This window comes from Asparagus officinalis, chromosome 9 (assembly GCF_001876935.1).
Source record: "Asparagus officinalis chromosome 9, Aspof.V1, whole genome shotgun sequence".
In the NCBI taxonomy this organism is placed as follows: Eukaryota; Viridiplantae; Streptophyta; class Magnoliopsida; order Asparagales; family Asparagaceae; genus Asparagus; species Asparagus officinalis.
In genome coordinates this window covers 36,283,102-36,305,545 of record NC_033802.1, presented here as the reverse complement: position 1 = coordinate 36,305,545, position 22,444 = coordinate 36,283,102, and the positions used below count along the sequence as shown (strand labels likewise).

The 22,444-nt window shown below is 42.2% G+C and overlaps 1 protein-coding gene across 2 annotated transcripts; it reads right to left on the bottom strand.

The window, feature by feature from the left end:
• Positions 1,187-21,754, bottom strand: LOC109824380 (FAD synthase-like). Of its 2 annotated transcripts, none has more exons than XM_020390968.1 (5): positions 21,613-21,754; positions 20,919-21,088; positions 20,717-20,834; positions 20,534-20,616; positions 1,187-1,503 (listed from the first exon to the last, which is right to left on the bottom strand). In XM_020390968.1, the coding sequence occupies exons 1-5, from the start codon at positions 21,613-21,615 to the stop codon at positions 1,440-1,442; spliced, it is 438 nt and encodes a 145-aa protein (XP_020246557.1). In that variant the 5' UTR covers positions 21,616-21,754; the 3' UTR covers positions 1,187-1,439. The 2 variants fall into 2 exon arrangements, with proteins under 2 accessions (XP_020246557.1, XP_020246556.1); XM_020390967.1 differs by lacking the exon at positions 21,613-21,754 and adding an exon at positions 21,192-21,268.

Below are 22,444 nucleotides of genomic sequence, written 5' to 3'. Positions count from 1 at the left end.
ATCAACTACAAGTCAGAGATTCAACACCTTTTCCACCACCACTTTTCTTCAGGGCCCCATGCACCCGCTATTATCACAATACATTTATATTAATAAAAAAAATTAATAGACATGAATACGAGCCAAATCATAGTTACAACGCAGAACAATAAAGCAGTATACATTATGTGACATAAAATATCAGATACGTGAGAAACATATATACGTAGATTCATACATATGTACATTCGTATGTATACCATGTAAGTTATAATTGAAAATTCATTTGGGAGCTAATTTGGAGAGTGAGGGTCTATACAAATGGTATATTCTAATGATAATAAACATCAATATCTAGCATTTCAAAAGTAAGGCATACCACAGCCATTGCAGACTGCTCTTGCTGGACTTGCCTCAAAAAACCTAGCGTCACCCCAAGAAAATAATTTGGAACTCCACCGACTCCAGGATCAACCATTTCAGAATTAAATACATGCCCAAATAAATGTACGCATCTATGCAAGGGGGTATCCGACAAGTTTGAGTACATGTACGTGTCAGGCATGTGTACATACAGGTTCAGATTAGAAATACCTAGGTAACATAGCCTAACTTTTTTTAAATTGCTCTCTCCTAGCCTTTTTCAAGTAATACAACATTAACAAAATCTGTCCAGCAAAAGTGGGTTGCCTAATAATACAATTCTACTTCAGGAAGGCTGGTTAAGAGGAACCGCACCCTTCAAATTGCTTGCAAAAGCAATATTTATTTTGAATGATAGAAGTCTGACTACAACACCACCTCCAAAGCTATTAGTAGGTAGCAAGACATAGCTTATCATTCATATAGAAAAACTGCCTAATAAAGGAGGGAATCCTAGGCTGCACGGATAGGGGTGCGGGTGCGGACACGGATACGGACATGGGACACAATAAATTTGTAAAAAGCAAGATACAGGGACACGGATATACACACATTTGTATATGTATATATATAATAGGCACATATTGAATTAAAATACCCCAAACATTTGTATGCTTCTTTTACTATCTACAACAATTAAGAATCAAAGAATCAAGTTAATCAAACTAAGAATTAAGGTTTAACAACAAAAGTTTAGTTTTGACCGCATGAGATACGATATGTATTTTTCAAATCTTAGAATTACAAAGAGTATGCCTTGTTTAGGATTTACCATAAAGACTGTGCTTTTTGGGTGTCCATACTTTATTTAATTATTTGTGTTCTAAATTAGAAAGCTTTGATATCTTTCATATTTGTGTAACTTTGTGGTGACAAATTTTGTTCTATTATCCATATTAGTGCTTCACAGATCATAACAATTATAAAATGATATCATCTTTTCTTTTGCTATAAATGAGAAAAGTACATGAGGGGTGATATAGAGCAGATAGATAAAGTCAAAAATGGAATCTAAGAAGCAATAGTATTTCAACGTATTACCCCTTGTCATATAAGCTGCAGTACTGAACCTTGCAGGTCAATAAGAAAGCCCACACATCCCTGCAATTAAATACTGTTTTCGGAGAAAGTTGCCTTCATTGTCGAATTCATTATAATCTGGATCGCTTACAAATAATTCAAGATATTCAATAAAAAGAATAAGAAAATGAAAGATTACAACTTTTCGAAAATAACGCAAAATCCGTTCGTCGTTTCTTGCTTGCGTGAGTCTTTAGCCGGTGACGGGGACGTTGATATCCGTGGACTACCTGGCAATCAGATCAGGTCTAGAACTTCGTCGATCCGCGAAGGAATCTAGAAGCAGAAGTGCTTATCTCGACAAAAACGAGATAATTGTTCTTCTTAGAATTACCACAACGGGATAATACTAAGGATCGGATGCGGGTGATGCAGATCTGACGACTCTTGATCTCTTGCGTTGAAGAACTCGATCACTCTTCAGTCCGACAGGGCTTCGCCAATTATCTAAAACTCCAGATCTGAAAAAATGAGGACCCGGGGCTGTATTTATAGGCTCCAGGGGGTTTCGGGTGGTTAAAACCACCTAACTGACCATTTCTGCGTTGGAGACACCCCAGGGTGTCTAAACCTGCGCCAAGACACCCTTGGGTGTCTCGGCTTGGGCTGAGACACCCAAGGGTGTCTCGGTCATGGCAGAGACACCCTAGGGTGTCTTGGCCTTGGCCGAGACACCTTAGGTGTCTCAGTTTAGCCTGAGACATTTTCGATGCCTGTTTGATTGTTTCCGCCGTAAATTCTTCGTCCGAACTCGGATTTGAGTGATTCAAAGTGCGTTGGAAAGCCGACGAGGAGTTCTATAAGCTCCAATGATTAAATCATCCATGGAATAAATGAGACACAAAGGGTATTTTGTCGTTTGTGAACGATACGAGGTTCCCAATCAGTTCGTGTCTCGTTATTCTGAAACTCCGTTGCTTCACGTAGTTCGTCGGTTTACTTCAAGCATTCACCGACATCAATCAAGCTTCTGTGAACCAGATGGTGACGTTCATCGTTATTTCTTAATACTGAGCTATTCGTGGGGACCTATAGGTAATTTTCGATGCCTACAGATACCCCCTCCAAAGCGTTCCAGACTCGTTTCTTTTGTAGAAGAGGCTGTAATACTTTGGATGTGATTGGTCCAACCTTCAGTCGGCAAAAGGACCTGTAGTTAGCTTTGATTTTTGACTCCTTCGATTTTCGGTCTACTCGATGCTTTGATGAACAGCTAAAATCCTTCCGGCGCTGCGTTTATCGTCTGGCCATCGCCGAAGTCTCAAATCTACAACTGATGAGTTGAGTTTGGCTCATGTCATTGAATTGACTTTTTGATCACAATGTGTTGACTGGCGTTGACCTAGGGTTATGCATTGACCGGCGTTGGTCCTAGGGTTTCGAACGTCGAATGTTGACTTTTGATCGCAACGCATTGACTGGCGTTGACCTAGGGTTGCGCGTTGACCAGCATTGACCTTAGGGTTTTGAACCGTTATACGTTGACTTTTGATCGCAACGCATTGACTGGCGTTGACCTAGGGTTACGCGTTGACCGGCGTTGACCCTAGGGTTTCAAATGTCGTACGTTGACTTTTTGATCATAACGCGTTGACTGGCATTGACCTTGGGTTACGCATTGACCTTAGGGTTTTGAACCGTCGTACGTTGACTTTTGATCGTAACGCATTGACTGGCATTGACCTAGGGTTACGCGTCGACCGGCGTTGACCCTAGGGTTTCGAATGTCGTACGTTGACTTTTTGATTGCAACGCGTTGACTGGCGTTGACCTAGGGTTACGCGTTGACCAGCGTTGACCTTAGGGTTTTGAACCATCATGCGTTGACTTTTGATCGCAACACATTGATTGGCGTTGACCTAGGGTTACGCGTGGCATTGACCCTAGGGTTTTGAATGTCGTACGTTGACTTTTTGATCGCAACACGTTGACTGGTGTTGACCTAGGGTTACGCGTTGACCTAGGGTTACGCGTTGACCAGCGTTGACCTTAGGGTTTTGAACCATCGTATGTTGACTTTTAATCGCAATGCATTGACTGGCATTGACCTAGGGTTATGCGTCGACCGGCATTGACCCTAGTGTTTCGAATGTCGTACGTTGACTTTTTGATCACAACGCGTTGACTGGCGTTGACCTAGGGTTACGCGTTGACCAGCGTTGACCTTAGGGTTTTGAACCGTCATACGTTGACATTTGATCGCAACGCATTGAATGACGTTGACCTAGGGTTACGCGTCGACCGGCGTTGACCCTAGGGTTTCGAATGTCGTACGTTGACTTTTTGATCGCAACGCGTTGACTGGCGTTGACCTAGGGTTACGTGTTGATCGGCGTTGCCCCTAGGGTTTTGAATCATTTGGTGTTGATTGGTATTGATTTTGTCGAAACATCCAACCACCGGCGAAAATGGGCGAATTCGGGCTTGAAAAGGACAATCGGGGGCTCAAACTGGGCCGAGACACCCGTGGGTGTCTCAACCTTGGCCGAGACACCTTAGGGTGTCTCGGCCAAGACCGAGACATCCTAGGGTGTCTCGGTTCAAAAACCGAGACCCCCCTCTCATTTGTCTCTTTCTTCTTTTCTCCTTTTTTTGTTTGTTTCCTTTCTTGTTTTGGTTTTGTTTCCTCTTTTGTTTTCCCCCTCTTTCCAAAATTTCCAAAGGATTCTATTCCCTCCCAAACTCTCTCTTCTTCTACCTCTTATCCATCCACCATTATTTTCTTTCTTTAAGAACTCCAAAACCCATTAACCTCTCTTCTTTAAAACCCCTCAACCCAAGATCAATTTCGGATTTTTGGTGCTCCTTTTTTTGGCCGAAATTCCTCTCCTCTCAAACTAGGGTTCCTTCTTCATCCTCAAGCTCAAGGGACACCTCTTGATTTGGGTAAGTTTCCTCTTAAAACTCTCCCCCTTTTTTTAAAAAAGAAAAGAAAGATTGAAACTTTATTCTTGTAGTGTGGGGTATGTATTCAAGAATTCATAAATTTGTATGCAAAGAATGTGGCTTTTTGCCCTCATGAATTAGAAAATAGGATCTTTGATGATGAGTTGTGTATGCACAAAGATTTGGGGGTTTTATGTAAAATCAACACTATGACCGAATTTGAGGGGCTTTTTGTGAAAAAGTGGACTGAAATTTGAGGGTTTTTATGCAAAGTGGGCTGACATTTAGGACTGAAATTTTATCCCCATTTGGCCGAACTTTGAGGAGTGTTTTCATGCGAAAGAATCAATATTGTTTGAGGGGTTTATTTGCAAAAATCAACCCAAAAAAGTAGGAGGGTTTATTTGCAAAAGGGCTGAAATTTTAGGGCTGAAATTCCAAAAGTTTATACCGCAAACCCATGACTAAGGTTTTGAGAAAGGTATGCGAAAACTAAACCGAAATTTGTGGAGGGGTTTATTTGCAAAATTGGTTAAATTTTACAAAAGGGTTTATTTGTAAAATTAACCAACATTGTGGGATATTGGGGGTTTTATATGGACAAATATGATGATCATGACCCGATATGAGTGTATCCTTGACTAGAATTTAGCCTTGAATACGAGGGGTATTTTGGGTATTTCACCCAAGAATTATCATGAGAGTTTACACTGCAATATGAGCTCATCGTTTTGTACGCATAAAATTTGTAGGTTTAATTAGACCTCAACTGTAAAATCCTACTTATTTATAGGACTTTAGTTCAAGTTCTTAATTTTCCTTTTAAATTTCGTGTATTCATATTTTAGATTGTACCTGACCTGTTGATTTTCATTGCAGATTCTCGATGTCTCCACGTCGACATCGACTTCATAGGAGTCGCTCCCTTTCCCAGCATAGTGAGGGAGAGGTTCCCACGGCATCCTCTCCAGCGGCATCATTTTTCGGGGGTGAGCATTTATACTTTCTATATCCCTGATTGATCCATTCGCAGGTCATTCAGGAAGAACCGACATCCTCCTTCACAGGGATCGAGGTTTCAGGATATTCGTAGTTCCAGTACACTCTCGTTTGGCCCCTTTGCGGGTCATTCGGGAAGGACCGACACCCTCCTTTGCGGGGGTCGAGGTTTCGGGAAATTCACGGTTCTGTCACACCCTCGTTTGGCCCCTTCGCGGGTCATTCGGGAAGGGCCGACACCCTCCTTCGCGGGGGTCGAGGTTTCGGACTTGTTTTGCTTGGCCAATTCAAGTCTTCCGGTATATTGGGGCGATTTTGTGTCATCTTATACCTTGTAGGTTAGTGTATGTTACCACGTTATTTACGTGATGATGCATACCGTTCCTCCAGTATAAGACACTCAAAATCGTCTCTCCAATTACCCCGTGGATGATCTTGTCTCGCTTTTTTTATGAGATGGATTTAATTTATGGATAATTTTCTGACTCTATCCTTGTTTTGTTGCAAGTCGAGTTCCCTACGGGCAGTCTCTCTCCTCATGCTACTACCGGTTGTAGTGGGGAGGTTTTCTCTTCGGTTTCCATCAGGCAGGCTATTGGCCCGCTTCCTCAGTTTGATAGAGATCATTCCGATGAATCATGTCGTTTGATACAAGATGGGGGACGTCATTGCTTACGCCAGCTGATCACGGATGCTCCTTTTACTGCGGATTCTATTTCTACTCAGGCTTTAAAGAAGCCCAGTTTTCTGTTCTGAGATCACATTGAGGATCCGACTAGTTTGATTCTTACTGATGAGCATTGGCTGAATAATGATGAAGGAGCTCTCCTGTATATTCCTTCCATTCCTCGTCAGCATTCTTTCACTCATTTAAAGGGACAGGCCGGAGAGCGACAGATGTCCTGGCATCTTACCGATGATGCTGATCGAGTTCATTGTGGATATACCTACCACCATAAGACTCCCGGTTCTAATGGGTATCATTATATTCGCGGTCTTCGACCAGGGATTATGGGTCTTAATATCGCACCCCCAGGCGAGGTATCAGCAGCAGCTCCTACTGTGAAGAATCGTCTGGCTCAGCTTGGGAGGAGGTTACCTCCACCAGATTTCAGATGTTATGGTTGGGCTTTCTCACAACCCAAGGGATGGTGGACACGTATGACCAGTTACGTCTTGGGACGTTGGGAGAATGACCTGAAGAGCAGTGGGTTGTACGCACATATACGAGCCACTATGTATGGATTCCCGGTTAGCTGTCGCCACTTCTTGGTATTGTTAGAGGCATATATCCCCGATAGTAACACATTTCTGATTAGCGGTGGAGAGTTGGGGCTGGCATTGCATGAGATCTTCCATCGGCAGCGAGCTTCAGTCACATGAGAATTCTGTTGCGCAGCTGATGGCTACTGTGGCGAGGAAGGATATGGATAGAGCCGAGTTACTCAGCTCTTTGGATTCCAACTGCGAGGAAGTGGATAGGTTGAAGAAGGCCTTGAACCACGCCGAGGAGTCCGGTGCTATCATTGCAGAAGAATTGGCTGGATTAGAGAGTTCTCGTGGACAGGCATTCGAGAGGCTAGGATCTACACATGAGAGATTGATGAAGCCGTGAAGATCTTGAGCAGTTCTGAAGAATCTGTCCGAGCTGATCTGCAGGCAGAACTTGAGCAAAGTTATGCAGATAGGCTTTCTAATTTAGAATCTCATGTTCTTAACCGCCAACTGCCTTCGGGCTAATGAGCTTTTTATTGTATGCTTTGACTTGATCTATTAGTAGAGACTCAGTATTTGACTCCATTATGATATTTCTTTGTTGATTATGAACCCAGCGGTCATAAAACTTACAGGATTTTTGGCAAACCCCCAGCCATCAATGGGTTTGATATGCCTTTACCGATTACCGTTTGAATCGGGCTAGCATGTGAATTATTAAAACCCGTCTCACACGTAACGTTGTGCTAAGAGAATTAATTCACTTAGACTTGATGCTATGAGTTTGAATACATAGACTTCACCATTTCCTATGGGAAAAGGTACCCAGCAACGCGTGTTAGGCGATGACTTATCCCTTCTTAGGATTCGGGATAAAATTCCCCAGACTTAGACTCTGGTGTCTTTTTCAATCGGCGAAAGACTAAACCGACGATGCGTGTTAGATATAGAATTTAGGATTTTTGGCAAACCCCAGCCTTCAACGGGTTTGATGTGCCTTTACCGATTACCGTTTGAATCGGGCTAGCATGTGAATTATTAAAGCCCGTTTCACATGTAACGTTGTGCTAAGAGTATTAATTCACTTAGACTTTGTGCTATGATTTTGAATACATAGACTTCACCATTTCTTATGGGAAAAGGTACCCAGCAACGCGTGTTAGGCGATGACTTATCCCTTCTTAGGATTCGGGATAAACTTCCCCAGAATTAAACTCTGGTATCTTTTTCAATCGGTGAAAGACTAAACCGGCAACGCGTGTTAGGCGTAGGCTTATCTCTATTTAGGAGTTGAGATAAAATTCCCCGTGCACAAAGTGCACGGATTGGAAGTTGGGAGTTGTGTCTTTTCTCAGGGTAAAGACGAACTGGAAAATAGAAGAGGAAGAATTTTATATTCTATCTCCCAGTACTAAAGAGGAAAAATTTTATATTCTATCTACAGTTTGGAAAGGAAACTCAAGGTGGGATCTCCACCCCCAGAATCCGAAGAAATGAAACTAAGAGTGGGATCTCCACTCCGAGAATCGGAAAGATTCAAACGACCCTAACTTTTATAGGATTGGCCATTTGATCCAAAAAGAATCCCTCATTTATTGAGGAGAAAGCCCAATTTCGACCTTAACTTTTATAGGTTTGGTGGAAAAAGGAACAAAGGCAGACTTTCGTTTATCGAAAAAGGAATGACTCGGTCTTAGTCCTAACTATTTGTAGGCTTGACTAAATGAGATTGGGAACAATCCTAACTTTTATAGGTTTGATTGTTCGAATTGAAAGTGGACCTCTCGTTCATGGCAGGAATCGAGAGAGGAATTTGGCTTTGACCCTAACTTTTATAGGTTTGACCTGAAAGCAAAGAGAGTGGAATACAGGTAGTAATGAAAATGCCAACTCGTACTATCACTCAAAGGAGGACTTAATACAGGTAGTAATGAAAATGCCAACTCGTACTATCACTCAAAGGAGGACTTTAATGCTAAGTGATTATAACCTAACATGTTGAGTCTGAGAATTGCCAATGACCGGCAGATAGAAATTTTGGTGAATCCACTGTGGATTAATTTGATCAGCGGATGGTTTGGCGAGGAAAGATTAGCCTGTCAAAGGATTGGATCTCGTCTCACAAAAATAACTCATGAGAGTTAGAGAATTTGACAATAATAAGAAGAAACATTCCGACATTCAGAGTTCGAACGTGGATTTCTTATTCATCACTTCTACAGTGACTGGGTTATCCCTAAGAATACTACATGTGGTATTCTTCCGGGAACTTCCCGATACATTAGTTATCCTGAAGATACAAGGATGGTATTTTTTTAGGAACTTGCCGTTTATCGGCATCATAAGCCGGTCGCCGTTCTTGGTGACTAGGCGATATGCGCCACTCGAGTAGACTGTCTCTACTACGAATGGTCCCTCCCATTTGGGTTCAAATTTGCCTTTCTTCTTGGAGTTAAGGATCATAGGCCGCCTCTCAGCTAAAACCAAATCCCCTTCCTTGAAACTCCGTTGTCGAACCTTTTTGTCGAAAGCTCAAGAGATTCTGGCTTGGTAGAATTCGATATGTTGTTGAGCTTCTAAACGCTTCTCATCTAGCCTTTCAAGTTCTTCAAGGCGCTTCTGATGTTGCTCTTCGGTCGTCATTTGAGTCGCGAGGGCGATTCGAAGTGACGGGATTTGAATCTCCAATGGAAGAACGGCTTCACATCCGTATACCAGTGAATATGGGGTCGCTCCCGTCGGTGTGCGCACCGTGGTACGATAGGCCCATAGAGCCGCGCCAAGCTTGTCATCCCAGTCTCGTTTATTAGTTTTCACGAGTTTTGACAAAAGCTTTATGATAGTCTTATTGAAGGCTTCGGCCAATCCATTCGCTGTGGGATTATAAGCTGTCCACGAGATGTCCTGAATTTTGAATTTTTCACAAAACCTGATGAATGCATTGCTGACGAATTGAGGACCGTTGTCATGTATGATTCGTCTTGGGACACCATGCTGGTAGATGATATGGTGCTTGATGAATGCAATGACGTTGCTCGTTTTAACTTCTCTGAGCGGAACCGCTTCAGCCCATTTGGAGAAGTAGTCGGTGATTGCTAGGATGAACCGGTCACCTTTGACTGACAGGGGATTTATAGGACCAACAATATCCATTCCCCCGGTCTCAAACGGCCATGATGTAACCGAAGGATGCAGATGCTCCGGAGGTTGGTGCATATAATTCGCATGTATTTGACATGCATGACACTTTCGGGCATACGCGACTGCATCACTCATCATAAAAGGCCAAAAATATCCTATTCTTCTGATGCGGTCATAAAGTTTAGGGCCGGGTTGGTGCACGCCACACTCTCCTTCGTGTGCCTCTTTAACGACTTCTTTGGCTTTTTTAGTCGATAAGCAACGTGCTAGCAATCTATCGTACCCCCTGCGATATAGCGTTCGATTCTCCGTATTATAGTAGAATCTCGGTGCTCTTCATCGGATTGAATCTCTTTCCTTCACGTCTTCTGGTAAGATTCCATGTAAGACGTAATCGATGATGGGGAAACGCCAATCTCGGGGTTCAAACTCAACTTGAGTTGAGTGTGTTTCCTTAATATCTTTTTCTTCGCCATCTTCATCATAGATCGGCACTAGGAGTTGGTGAGTCCTTACTGTAACAAACTGTTCTGTTTCAGGAGGCTGCGCCAGGGATACGGCTAATGCTGCTAACGCGTCTGTGTAGGTATTCTGCAACCGTGGAATATGTTCGATAAAGAATCCTTCGAATGATTCTGCCATCTCCACCGCCATCTTATGGTATGGTATTAAATCCTGACTTAGGACCTCGTACTCTCCCTGAACTTGTTTAACTATTAGTTGAGAATCACCGAAGGCTTCGAGATACTCAACCCCCAGTTCTTTGGCGAAACTATGTCCTATGAGTAATGCATTATATTCGGCTACGTTATTTGAGCACGGTTCGGTCAACGAGTAAGCTCGAGGCATCACGTGTTTTCCTGGGGAAACTAAGACAACTCCAACTCCGGAAGAAATCTTAGAACCTCCAGGAGCACTCGCTACATTAGCTGCTCGTGAAGCGCCGTCGAAGTACAAACGCCATACTTGCTGGTGCGAAGTCGCGTTGACTTCGTGGGTTTCATCGGGTAGATCGTCATATATCTCGGAGGTATCCGTAGTTGGATTAGCTGCCAGGAGGTCACAGATGGCCTGTCCTTTTACTGACTTCTGTTGTTTAAAATGTAAGTCGTATTGGGACAAGAGTAAGGCCCATTTAGCTAATCGTCAATTCATGAAAGCTGGTTGAGTCATGAACACTCGGACTGGGTTAACTTTAGAGATAACATAAATGGTCTGTCCAACCAGGTAATGCCGCATCTTCTGAATAGCGAACACCAAGGCGAGGCATTCTCTCTCAATCATAGGATATCGAGATTCAGTGCCTATCATGGTTCGGCTTAAATAATATACCGCCTGCTCATGACCGTTATCGTCATCTTGTGTAAGTAACGTACTTAATGAGTGGCTCGTCGCCTTGACATAAATCAAGAACGGTTTGCCCGATTTCGGTGCGATGAGTACGGGAGGTTTTGAGAGATATTCTTTAATACTCTCGAATGCCTTTTGACAAGCGTCGTTCCATACGAATGACACGCCCTTCTTTGTGAGCTTGGAGAATGGTTGGCATTTTTTCTAATAGGTTCGAGATAAACCGACGGATATAAGCTAACCATCCTTGCAATCCTCTGAGCTCCTTGAGGTTTCTCGGAGGTTGTAATTCGTTAATTGTCTTTACTTTATCAGGGTCGATGTGAACACCTTTGGTGGTGACGACGAATCCCAAGAATGTACCACCGGACATTCCGAGGAAAGACTTGGTAGGATTCATTTTCAATTGATGGGTTCACATAAAGTCGAACATGGTCTTCAAGTCTTTAATGTGATCTTTCTTATCACGACTTTTCACGACCAAATCATCCACGTAGCATTCGATAGTCTTTCGGAGATGCTCCTGAAAAATCTTCGACATGGCTCTCTGATATGTGGCACCTGCATTTTTTAAGCCGAAGAGCATGACCGTGTAGCAGAAAACGCCGAGGGGTGTTCTAAACACGGTATGCTTTTCATCATCTGGATGCATCTTTATTTGATTATAACCAGAGAAACCATCCATGAAAGACATCCTCTTGAACCCGCACGTATTGTCGATGATGACATCTGTGATGGGAAGGGAAAATCATCTTTTGAGAGGGCAACGTTGAGGTCTCTAAAGTCGATACAAACCCTGATTTTCCTATTTTTCTTAAGGACTGGGACAATATTGGCAAGCAACTCGGGATGTTGTTCTTCCCTAACAAAGCCCGAGTCGATAAGCTTTTTCACTTCGGCCTTAATTTCCTCCATCATCTGCGGACGAAACCGTCGTTGTTGTTGTTTGATAGGTTTGACATCCGGCTTAATATTAAGACGATGCACTGCTACATTTGGGTCGAGTCCTGGCATATCTTCATAATTCCAGGTGAACACATCGATGTACTCCCTAATAAGAGAGATTAACTCCTCTTTCTCATTAGGCGGGAGGCTGTCGCAAATGAATATCGGCTTCGGATTTTTCTCGCTTCCCATATTCACTTGGACAACTTGATCCTCGATAGGAGGTTCTCTCTGCTCAAACCTATCGCCGTACTGCATGTTTAGGTGATGAACCCAATGATCTTCCCAAGCCGGCATCTGATCGTCTTCCTCTATTGTGGCAGGATCGACCGTAACCATGTTCGACATCAACTTTTTAAATATTTCACCAATACTAGTGTCGGAATCCCAAGCTGAAGAATCAGAAGAGTACCCGTTTCTAGCTTTGTTAGCAATTTGATCAATGACTTGCCAGCAACACTCATCATCAGATGAGGAGACATAACCTAAACATCTTTTATGGCGATAATAATCATCGGGTTTTCCTTTTGGTACATAGGCTATTCAAGGCGGAACTCGAGGACCTCGACCAAAGCAAAGACCTTCTCCGAGTGTGAAGTCATATACATACTTCTCTATTAGATCGCGTGCTTTTGTGATATACCTAAATAGGTGAGGAGCAGGTTTATCATCATCGTCTTCCTCTTCCAAGAAGTGGTCGGGTATCAGAGATTCTCTTCCTTTACCGTATACGACTTCCTTTCCACCCCCTGTCCCTGCGGGGATGACAAGTGTCGTTCCGCATGGGTCTTGTACCTGCTTTTTCGTCATACAAAATGATTGAAGTGGCATATACAAGTCAGGGTTGTCATATAATTCTTTAGTGATATTATCAAGACACATCGAGTACTCTAAATCATCGTTTATTGATAGTTCTTTGGCAAGTTGCCAGTTACAAATACTTTCCGATGATTCTTCATCGTCAAGATTGATTACAATGGGTACAATGTCATTCAATACAAAACCGCCATCATAGTCAAACCCAGCTTCGGTATCAGCTTCATCTCCGCTGTCCGTTCCTTGGGTCGATGGTTCAGTATCGGATTCGGCACCGTATAAAAGAGAATCGGTGAAATAGTTCTCCAATCCCTTAAACGGTTGCTTATCCGCGACCACTGTCTTGACTTCATTATTTGTGTCCACATATTTGAGGCATTGGTGAAGAGTTGACGGGACTATAAGATTACCGTGGATCCAGGGTCGACCCAACAGTAAGTTATAGGATGTTTCCGCATCAATCACATAGCATGTAACTTCTGACTTTAAGTCCCCGATCTGACATTTTATTCAGATCTTTCCCAAGGGTCTGGACCCACTGGTGTTGAATCCGTAGATCGTAGTGCCCATGGATGCTAGCTTACTTGCCGGTATTCCGAGATTATGCATCAATCGGAATGGCATGATACTGACAGCGGAACCCGGATCGACTTGGATCCGGTTGATAACGCTGGAGCCAATGTGTCCGGTGTCTTTGTCTACATGTCTTCTTTGGTGAAGGAAATGCAGGGGAAATGGTGCACCGCGAGATTACAGTGTTGAACTGACGGCTCCGGTTCTTCAGAAGACGGCTTGATTCGAGTCAAGAAAGCTTCAGAATCGCTCAAGGCTTCCTGCAATGTTTTCCTTGTGTCCTTTGAAAGACGCAATAATTCGTATAGGGTTATCCTAGCCGGTATATTAGCTAACTGCGCCATGATGTCAAAATGGGGGGGAAGAGCTTGCATTTCCCGGTTTGTCTCTCCCAATCGGATGATTGATCTGGAATGGCTGCGGCTCCATAACAAGACTTACCTTTTCCTTTTGACCTTTTCTTGGAAGAGGATCCAGTCCACTGTTCATCTCCAATCAAATCGGGATGAACCCAAAGAATCTCACCATTCGTGGCTGTGTGTGACACAAGTCCTTTCTGGCGCTGTTTGTGAGGATCATCGTTCACGGTCTTCACTACTGCATTTATTACCAGCTCATGCTGGAACCAATTCAAGGGAACAGAACCGAAGCTAATCGATACTGTGTTCGCACCCACTTTCTTCTCCTTGGGTTGCTTCATAGTGATGACCCCAACATCTATTAAAGCCTGGATCTTGTCTTTGAGGGCGTAGCATGCCTTGGTAGGATGGTGCACCGCTCTGTGAAATACGCAGTATTTTGGATCATTAATTCTTTTAGCATCTTTCTGATCCTGAACCGGAGGCAATTTCATTTTGTTGTTCTCTATGAGGTATTTGAAGATACCGGGGACTTCATCCTCTTTGAACGAGTAGACCTTCGGGAATTTAGGCTCCAAAGCCTTCTGTTTCTGAGGCTGTTGTGGCCACCTTGATTGTTGAGGCGCTTTCTGCTATTGCTGTTGCTGTTGCGCTTGCACTTCGAATGTTTGGTTCGCGTCCACTGCATTCGCTTGTGCTTTTCCTTTACCCTTAGGGACAAAGTTCTGTTGTGGGGCATTATTTACCGTTTGACCTCTTTCTGCCTTCTTCCTTTTAAGGAATTGTTCGGCTCATTCCCCTCGCACTTTCAAGTCCTTCCAGGTCTTTGGTGGTGCCATTCCCATAGCTTCGAGTATGTCCAATAAAAGATTATTGTGACAAGTCTCGAGGATAAAGTCTTCACTGACCGGATCCTTGCAGTTCATTGCTTTGTTTCGGAATCTCTTCACGAAGTTTTCGACCGTCTCACCATTTTTCTGTTTCTCGTCAAATAGTGTGCCGATTGAAATCTCGGTGTCGTCGTCGAAGAAGTTTGTCAGAAACATGTCCTCCATGTCATCCCAACTGCTGATACTCCCTGGTTTGAGGCGACGATACCAATCAAAGGCTGCTCCGCGAAGAGTGCCAACGAATGACCGCACCATTAAGGGTTCATTCCCGGAGATTATTCCTAAATGGGACTTAAAATATATCAAGTGTTGGGTTGGGGAACCCTTCCCATCAAACGGCGTAAAATTGATCAAGTTGAATTTCGCCGGGTATGGAATTGATTCAACGGCGTAAAATTGATCAAGTTGAATTTCGCCGGGTATGGAATTGATTCCCACTCCCTTGGATATGGACCTGGTATCCCAGACCTTTTCACTTCTTGAGCACTTATCAATGCGTTAATCTTGCTCTCCAAGTCCCTCATTTTCTTATCCTCACTCGTATCTATTTTCAAGTGATTTCAGTGAGAAGTAACGTGATCCTCCTTTGTGTTGTTATCATCCGAAGGGCCACCCTCATTATTGTTGTTGACGGGAGGGGTGTTCATGTTGGCATTATCCTCTTCCCGCTCGTTATCATCTTGATTCAGATTATTGTGACGACTAGACTCCCCTTGGTGAGTTGTTAGTGCCGCGATTTGCTGGTCATGCATTTCTCTCATATGTTGCATGGCCATTTCCATTTTAAACTTGAAATTTTCCTTCTGCTTTGTCAAAGCGTCCTTGAGCAACTTAGCCACCTGTTCGGTGCTAATCATAAGTTACTCATAGGGTTGTCCTGTACTTGAAGCGGTGTCATCAGAAGCCATTGCTGAGCAAGCATCCGAACCGGCATCCGAGCAAACTTCCGAAGTTTCTTCTTCTGAAGGAAGTCCCTTCTGTATTCTTTGGTAGTTCTTTCGCCTACTGGTCCCCGATCGCAATCGAGTCATATGTTGGGATACCTCAGTGAACTGATCCGGACTAAAGTGTCGTGTTGACTTTCCTCTTCCGATCATATTGACGGACACTTCTGGAAATTCATCTTCCTGAAGAGTAGGTTTCCTTCTACGGAAGTGTCTTGGTCTGGTCTCGGGCATTTTGGTAGAAATTCTTTCGAACACCGAAACTCTCCTTGGGGTTTTAGAACAGCAGCATTCTAATAATACCGCCTTGATTATGTTGGCACATGGACAACGAGAATCTGTGTCTCGAACGTTTCTCTTTCGAGACTTATCCATACCCCCGGCCCTATAGTACAACTCGTCAGTTTGATAACTGGAGCAACCCATAGAGTGTTGGCACGACCTCCCAGGTATAAACATCATCGTCATCAGACGAATATGTTTCCCTCTGGGGATACGACGCTTTATTAGCGTCTTCAAAAGTCGCTCGTTCAAGTTTACGCTTTTGCGAGCGTGAAAACTTAACGGGCTCTTGAACTTCACCCCGCAATCCAATGCGGTCGGTAATAGGGGCTTTTCCTTTGTTATCTTTCTTAGGGGGATTGGTACGACCCCCAGTCTGGTTTGTTGCTTGGGGACCTTTCAACGGTCCCAATCGCTCCTTGACAGGTGTTTTACCTCGATCTTCCGGTAAAGGACCGAGGCGACCTTTCAAAGGAACTTTGGATCTTGCAGGACCTACGTTCTTACCTGGCTCCGTCGGAGGTGCGGGGACAGGGGAAACGGGATCTGAATTTGAAGTAGGTTGGACGGTAACTTCGTCTACTTTTGTCTTAGGTGCTGGTCTTGTCTTTGGCACCCAAACCTGTTTATGTCTAGGCGGCTTCTTGACCGTCTCTTCTTTCTTCATCTCTTCCGCTTTCTGCAGAAGGACTCGGGCATGCGCGAGCAATGCGCGGCGTTTCTTGATTCGCTCTTCGAGAGTGGAGCGAGTCTTCTTGACGCGGACCCATTCGTTCGTCTCTGCCTTAGAGGAGAGGTTGGCGGTTCGCCGTTGCTGTTCTTGGCGCTGCCTTGATTATAGATCCTCTGTGTAGCGGATCCCGTCCATCGACTCTGCGGGCTTGGCCAATTGTTGCGCAAGGCGTTGACGCCGTCTTGTTGGCCTTCTTGTTTTGATGATGTTTAACAAACAATTTACCACTAATGTTGTTTGTCTAGTATTTGTGTTTTCCTATGTATTGTAGACAAACAACGTTGCTGGAGGATGGACGGAATAGAGCTTCAACGATCATATCAAATGAAGGTTGGCGGAATTGTGGAGTGAAGAAACATACAATTCAAGTTAAAGATCAAGTTCAAGCTTCATCCGCAAAGTTTACCAAGTCATGCTCATTAAAGACCTTCATCAAGCTTGGATATATTTAGTATAAATTTATATTATGTGTGTTAAGTACTCTAAGCTCAATTATCTACACACACACATTTATTGGTTTCTTTGTATATATATATATATATATATATATATATATATATAATATATATATATATATAAGTTGTTGCGTTTCTATGCATATATATATGTTATATAATATATATATATATATTATATATATCTATATATATATATATATATATATATATATATATATATATATATATATATATATATATATATCTATATATATTTATATATATATATATAATATATATATATATATATTATATTTTGGTTTCTATGCATATATATACAGTTATATATATATATATATAATATATACATATATATTATATATTAATACATATTAATATATATATATATATATATACATATATATATATATATTATATATATATTATTATAGTAATATATATATATAATATATATATATATATATATATATATATATACATAAGTTTTTATATATATATATATATATATATATATATATACATACATGTGTTTTGGTTTTTATGATATTACATACTCTATTGTGTTTTAGTACTTATTGCATAGAATATGAAATTTTGTGAAAATATTGTCTTATTAGTTTGTAGACTTCAATAACAATTTATACATGTTTTACTAAGTCTATAAAAACATTTTACAAAGTTTTAAAAGTTGGTTTATGTCAAAACATCAAAATTCAAGTATCTCATATTTTCAAGTTTTGGACTATTTTGTAAAATGATGATATTTTTCATTTGGGAGGTCCTTTCTGATAACCAGTCACTGTAGCATGTTTATTATCATGTCTACAACCATTCCTCAAAGTTTTATATTTTTGGAATTTATTTAATATTTTTAAACAGTGTTTTAAAATCAGAAAAACATTTTCTGCTGTGTCAGTTTTCTAGTATCAGATTTCAGTCGACCGTACCGGTCGACCGTTCATGTGTTCTTTGGTCAGTGGGCAGCAGAGAGTTTGCGGTCGACCGCCGCGGTCGACCGAGAGCTTCCTTCGGTCGACCGCACCGGTCGACCGGATAAGTCAGCTGGTGTTTTTCTCGTGTTTGACCTGGATAGTGGTCGACCGAAATTTCCGTCGGTCGACCGATCGTTTCTGTCGGTCGACCGCGAATTTCTTCAGTCGACCGCCGCTCGTTCTGACTGCTTCCAACGGCTATTTTTGTTACCGTTGCTGGGGTGTTTTTGGTCTTTTGTTTTGGGAGTTTTGGCTGAGTTTTGAGAGGGTATAAATACCTCATTGTTGTCATCTTTCAACTAACCAAGAGAAAAAGTTTTAAAGAGTTTTTACAAGTTTGTTTAAGGTTTTCTAAGTGTGTTTAAGAGTTTGGTTTGTGGTAGAGAACAAATACTTTGTATTGAGCCTAATTGTGAGGATTCACTTGTAATACACTTGTACACCGAGAGAAGTGTGTGGTGAGAGACGGGGTCGAATCCAAGAGGAGTGGCGTCGGTTGACGTGCCTAGGGAGAGGTTGTAACCGAGCACTTGAGGAGGAGGACACGGGCTAGGACCAACACTTAGTGTGTGAGGTGTGATTGCATAGTGATTGTATTGTGAGGTGTAAACGTTGTTCGGGTGAACGTAGAAAACCCGGTTGTGATAGTGGAGATCTCCTCGAGGTGAGGAGCGGAGACGTAGGTCGTGAGGACCGAACTCCGTAATCATATTGTTTGTTTGTGATTGCATTGGCGCACTTACTTTTATGTTCATATCTTATATCGTCTTTGTATATTGCTTGTTGATTATATTGTCCACTATCTAGTTTAGATTGTTTACTCTTGAGATTATATATCCTTGCATATACATTGCATATATCTCTTTGTTAGGATATATCTTGTTGTTCATATTGCTTATCCTAGCTCATATACATTGTTGTTTTTTATACTTTCTAGGATAACTTGTTAATTAGTTTTTAATTGGCATTTAATCGGATTAGATTAGCATAAGACCCTAATCACCCCTCTCTAGGGTCTAACACGTCTTTGGCGCGCCCTCTTCGACAAAGCTGGAGCACCTTCAGCAGCTACCTTCACAGCGGAGGGGAGGTCCGGATCTGCAGCTTTGACCTCTTTGGATGCTGCAGGGACGTCACGGGGCACGAGTGCAGCAGCGGCGAGGGGATCTTGGATCTTCAACCCTGAGGTCCTGCGAGTGTTCCTGGAAGAGGAGGTCTTCCTGCGCCTGTTTGGAGAGGCGGATCTGGAGGAGGAGGAAGAGAGGTACTCTTCAAACTTTTGTTGATCGAATTCATATTCGATCTCTTCATTCACCCGGATCTTGAATGCCGGTTGCGTCACGACAGCCTCGGCAGCAAGGCTGTTGGCTCTCACTATGGTCGCCAGTTTATTTTCGGAGAAAGTTGCCTTCATTGTCAAATTCATTATAATCTGGATCGCTTACAAAGAATTCAAGATATTCAATAAAAAGAATAAGAAAATGAAAGATTACAACTTTTCGAAAATAACGCAAGATCCGTTCGTCGTTTCTTACTTGCGTGGGTCTTTAGCCGGTGACGGGGACATTGATATCCGTGGACTACCTGGCAATCAGATCAAGTCCAGAACTTCGTCGATCCGCGAAGGAATCTAGAAGCAGAAGCGCTTATCTCGACAACAGCGAGATAATTGCTCTTCTTAGAATTACCACAACGGGATAATACTAAGGATCGGATGCGGGTGATGCAAATCTGACGACTCTCGATCTCTTGTGTTGAAGAACTCGATCACTCTTCAGTTCGGCAGGGCTTCGCCAATTCTCTAAAACTCCAGATCTAAAAAAATGAGGACCCGGGGCTGTATTTATAGGCTCTAGGGGGTTTCGGGTGGTTAAAACCACCTAACTGACCATTTCTGCGTTGGAGACACCCCAGGGTGTCTAAACCTGGGCCGAGACACCCTAGAGTGTCTCGACCTTGGCCGAGACACCCAAGGGTGTCTCGGCTTTGTCCGAGACACCTTAGGTGTCTCAATTTAGCCTGAGACATTTTCGATGCCTGTTTGATCGTTTCCGTCATAAATTCTTCGTCCGAACTCGGATTTGAGTGATTCAAAGTACATTGGAAAGCCGACGAGGAGTTCTATAAGCTCCAATGATTAAATCATCCATGGAATAAATGAGACACAAAGGGTATTTTGTCGTGTGAACGATACGAGGTTCCCAATCAGTTCGTGTCTCGTTATTCTGAAACTCCGTTGCTTCACGTAGTTCGTCGGTTTACTTCAAGCGTTCACCGACATCAATCAAGCTTCTGTGAACCAGATGGTGACGTTCATCGTCATTTCTTAACACTGAGCTGTTCGTGGAGACCTATAGGTAATTTTCGATGCCTACAAATACAATAACATGACCAGTGTTTCTCAGAAAGAGGACATACAAGAATAAGAGTTAACAACTGATAAATATACAAGTATAACCAAATAAAACCTGTATGACCAATCCAAGATAGGATTCACCCTCATGAAAGGGGCCCATCCTGGTGAGCTAGGAGAGAACTGCTCTTGGCCAACCTACAAGATCAATGTAATATGTTTAATACTCAACAACCTTATATTCAAAGTACTAAGCACAATCTTTCTAACAAAGGAAATAATTCAACAAATTATATACCGCATTAGGGTCGCCAATTAGTGTACCAAGAAAAATAGCTTTGATAGGTTTTTCCTTCATTAGAGTCTCTAACCCAGACTTGAAATCAAGGCTAATAATTTCCAATTGCAAGTCATAACTGCCAAAAGTATCAGCAGTTCATTGTTAAAAGTAATAATCTCGCATTTCACAAAATTTAAGAAAATTAATATAGCATTCTTACTTAGAGGCTGTTTCATAAGTGAATGAATTGATTTTAGGAAATGCACAGGGAGTTTCAAAGTAGATAGTCCTTATTCTACACTCTGGAATAGAATCCAACTGATTTCCATTGGATTGCTTCGTTTTCTCTTTATGCAAATAATATCCAGCTCGTAGTAAATGCAGCAAGACCTGCAGAACCAATTGCATCTAAATTAATTAGAATCAAATTTACAAATTTCAATAATGCCAATCTGAACTTCACATAAACAAACAAACATGAAGAAACTATTACAGTGGAATCCTCCCCCCCGTTAAAGCTGAAGGCAACTTCCTCAAACCTGTGGATGAACAACATAAATCAAATTGAACCCATTTTCGGGGGGAAAAGAAACATGGGGGTGAGGGTGGGGGTGGGGGTATCACTACTCTTATATACCCACATCAAATTTACGCTAAGTAGGAGATTTGGGGCTCAAAAACAAAACGACTACTAGGGTTTCCAGTCCCCGCATCAACATTCAAAAGCTAAGTAGGAGCACAGTTGAGCTCGGAATCGAACAATTCAATGCCAAAAAAGTGAAGAGATTAGAAACACAAAAGGCCACCTGAAATCAAATTCTATTCTCGATCTTCACTAGGAAAGATCTAACCACCTGATTTGATCAGAGATCGTGAGAAAATATGTGTCGAGAAAACCCTAGAAAGCTCCCTACCATTGTGATTCAGTGCTCGCCCTCGGTGGAAAAAGCAACGAGAGTAGCTCGACGATGAAGATAATATCGGAGAGGAGATTGGAGATGAGATCCAAGATGAAACGGCGACGAGTTCAGTGATGAGATCGATGACGCCACGGCGATTTTAGGGAGCGAAAATTTTTGGCTTAGGGATTTCCGTGAGGATTTGAGAGAGAGAGAGAGAGAGATTTCGTTTAAACGGTCAGGGGCATGGGCTTTAAAAACAATTATTAAGCCCAAGAACAATTATGAAGCCCAGGAAAATTTTTTTTATAAATTGTTGTATTAGGCATTACAAACCGTTACCATAGATATCTAACGCGACAGTTAAAACCGTTGCAACTTAACCTCTGCAATAGATCAATTATGTGGTAGTGAAGCTAAAGTAACAAGAATGCCCACCCTCGTAATATTTTCATCGAGAGGAAGCATGATTAAACAACCTCCATAGCAAAATATGTAGTCGTTTTGATAGGCAAAGAATAATTTTGACGAATATATTTGGTAAAAGTTAATCAGGTTTCATCATATAATTCTCTTATCTGATGTTAGCTCTCATGATCTGATTCTCTTAAAATACTTTATTTCCTTTGGTCATGACAATCATGCGCACTTGCTACTATTTTCACACTTACATTGCTTTCGGCGGGCAAGAACAGTGAGAAGAAAGAGAATTAACAATCATGGAAGAAACCCTGCAAAGAGAATTAACAATGACGGAAAAAACCCCTGCAATAGTAGTTGGGGTTTGGGGTGGTAGCTCAAAAGGTTAAGGATTGATCCATATATTTGACATGTCTATTCACAATTT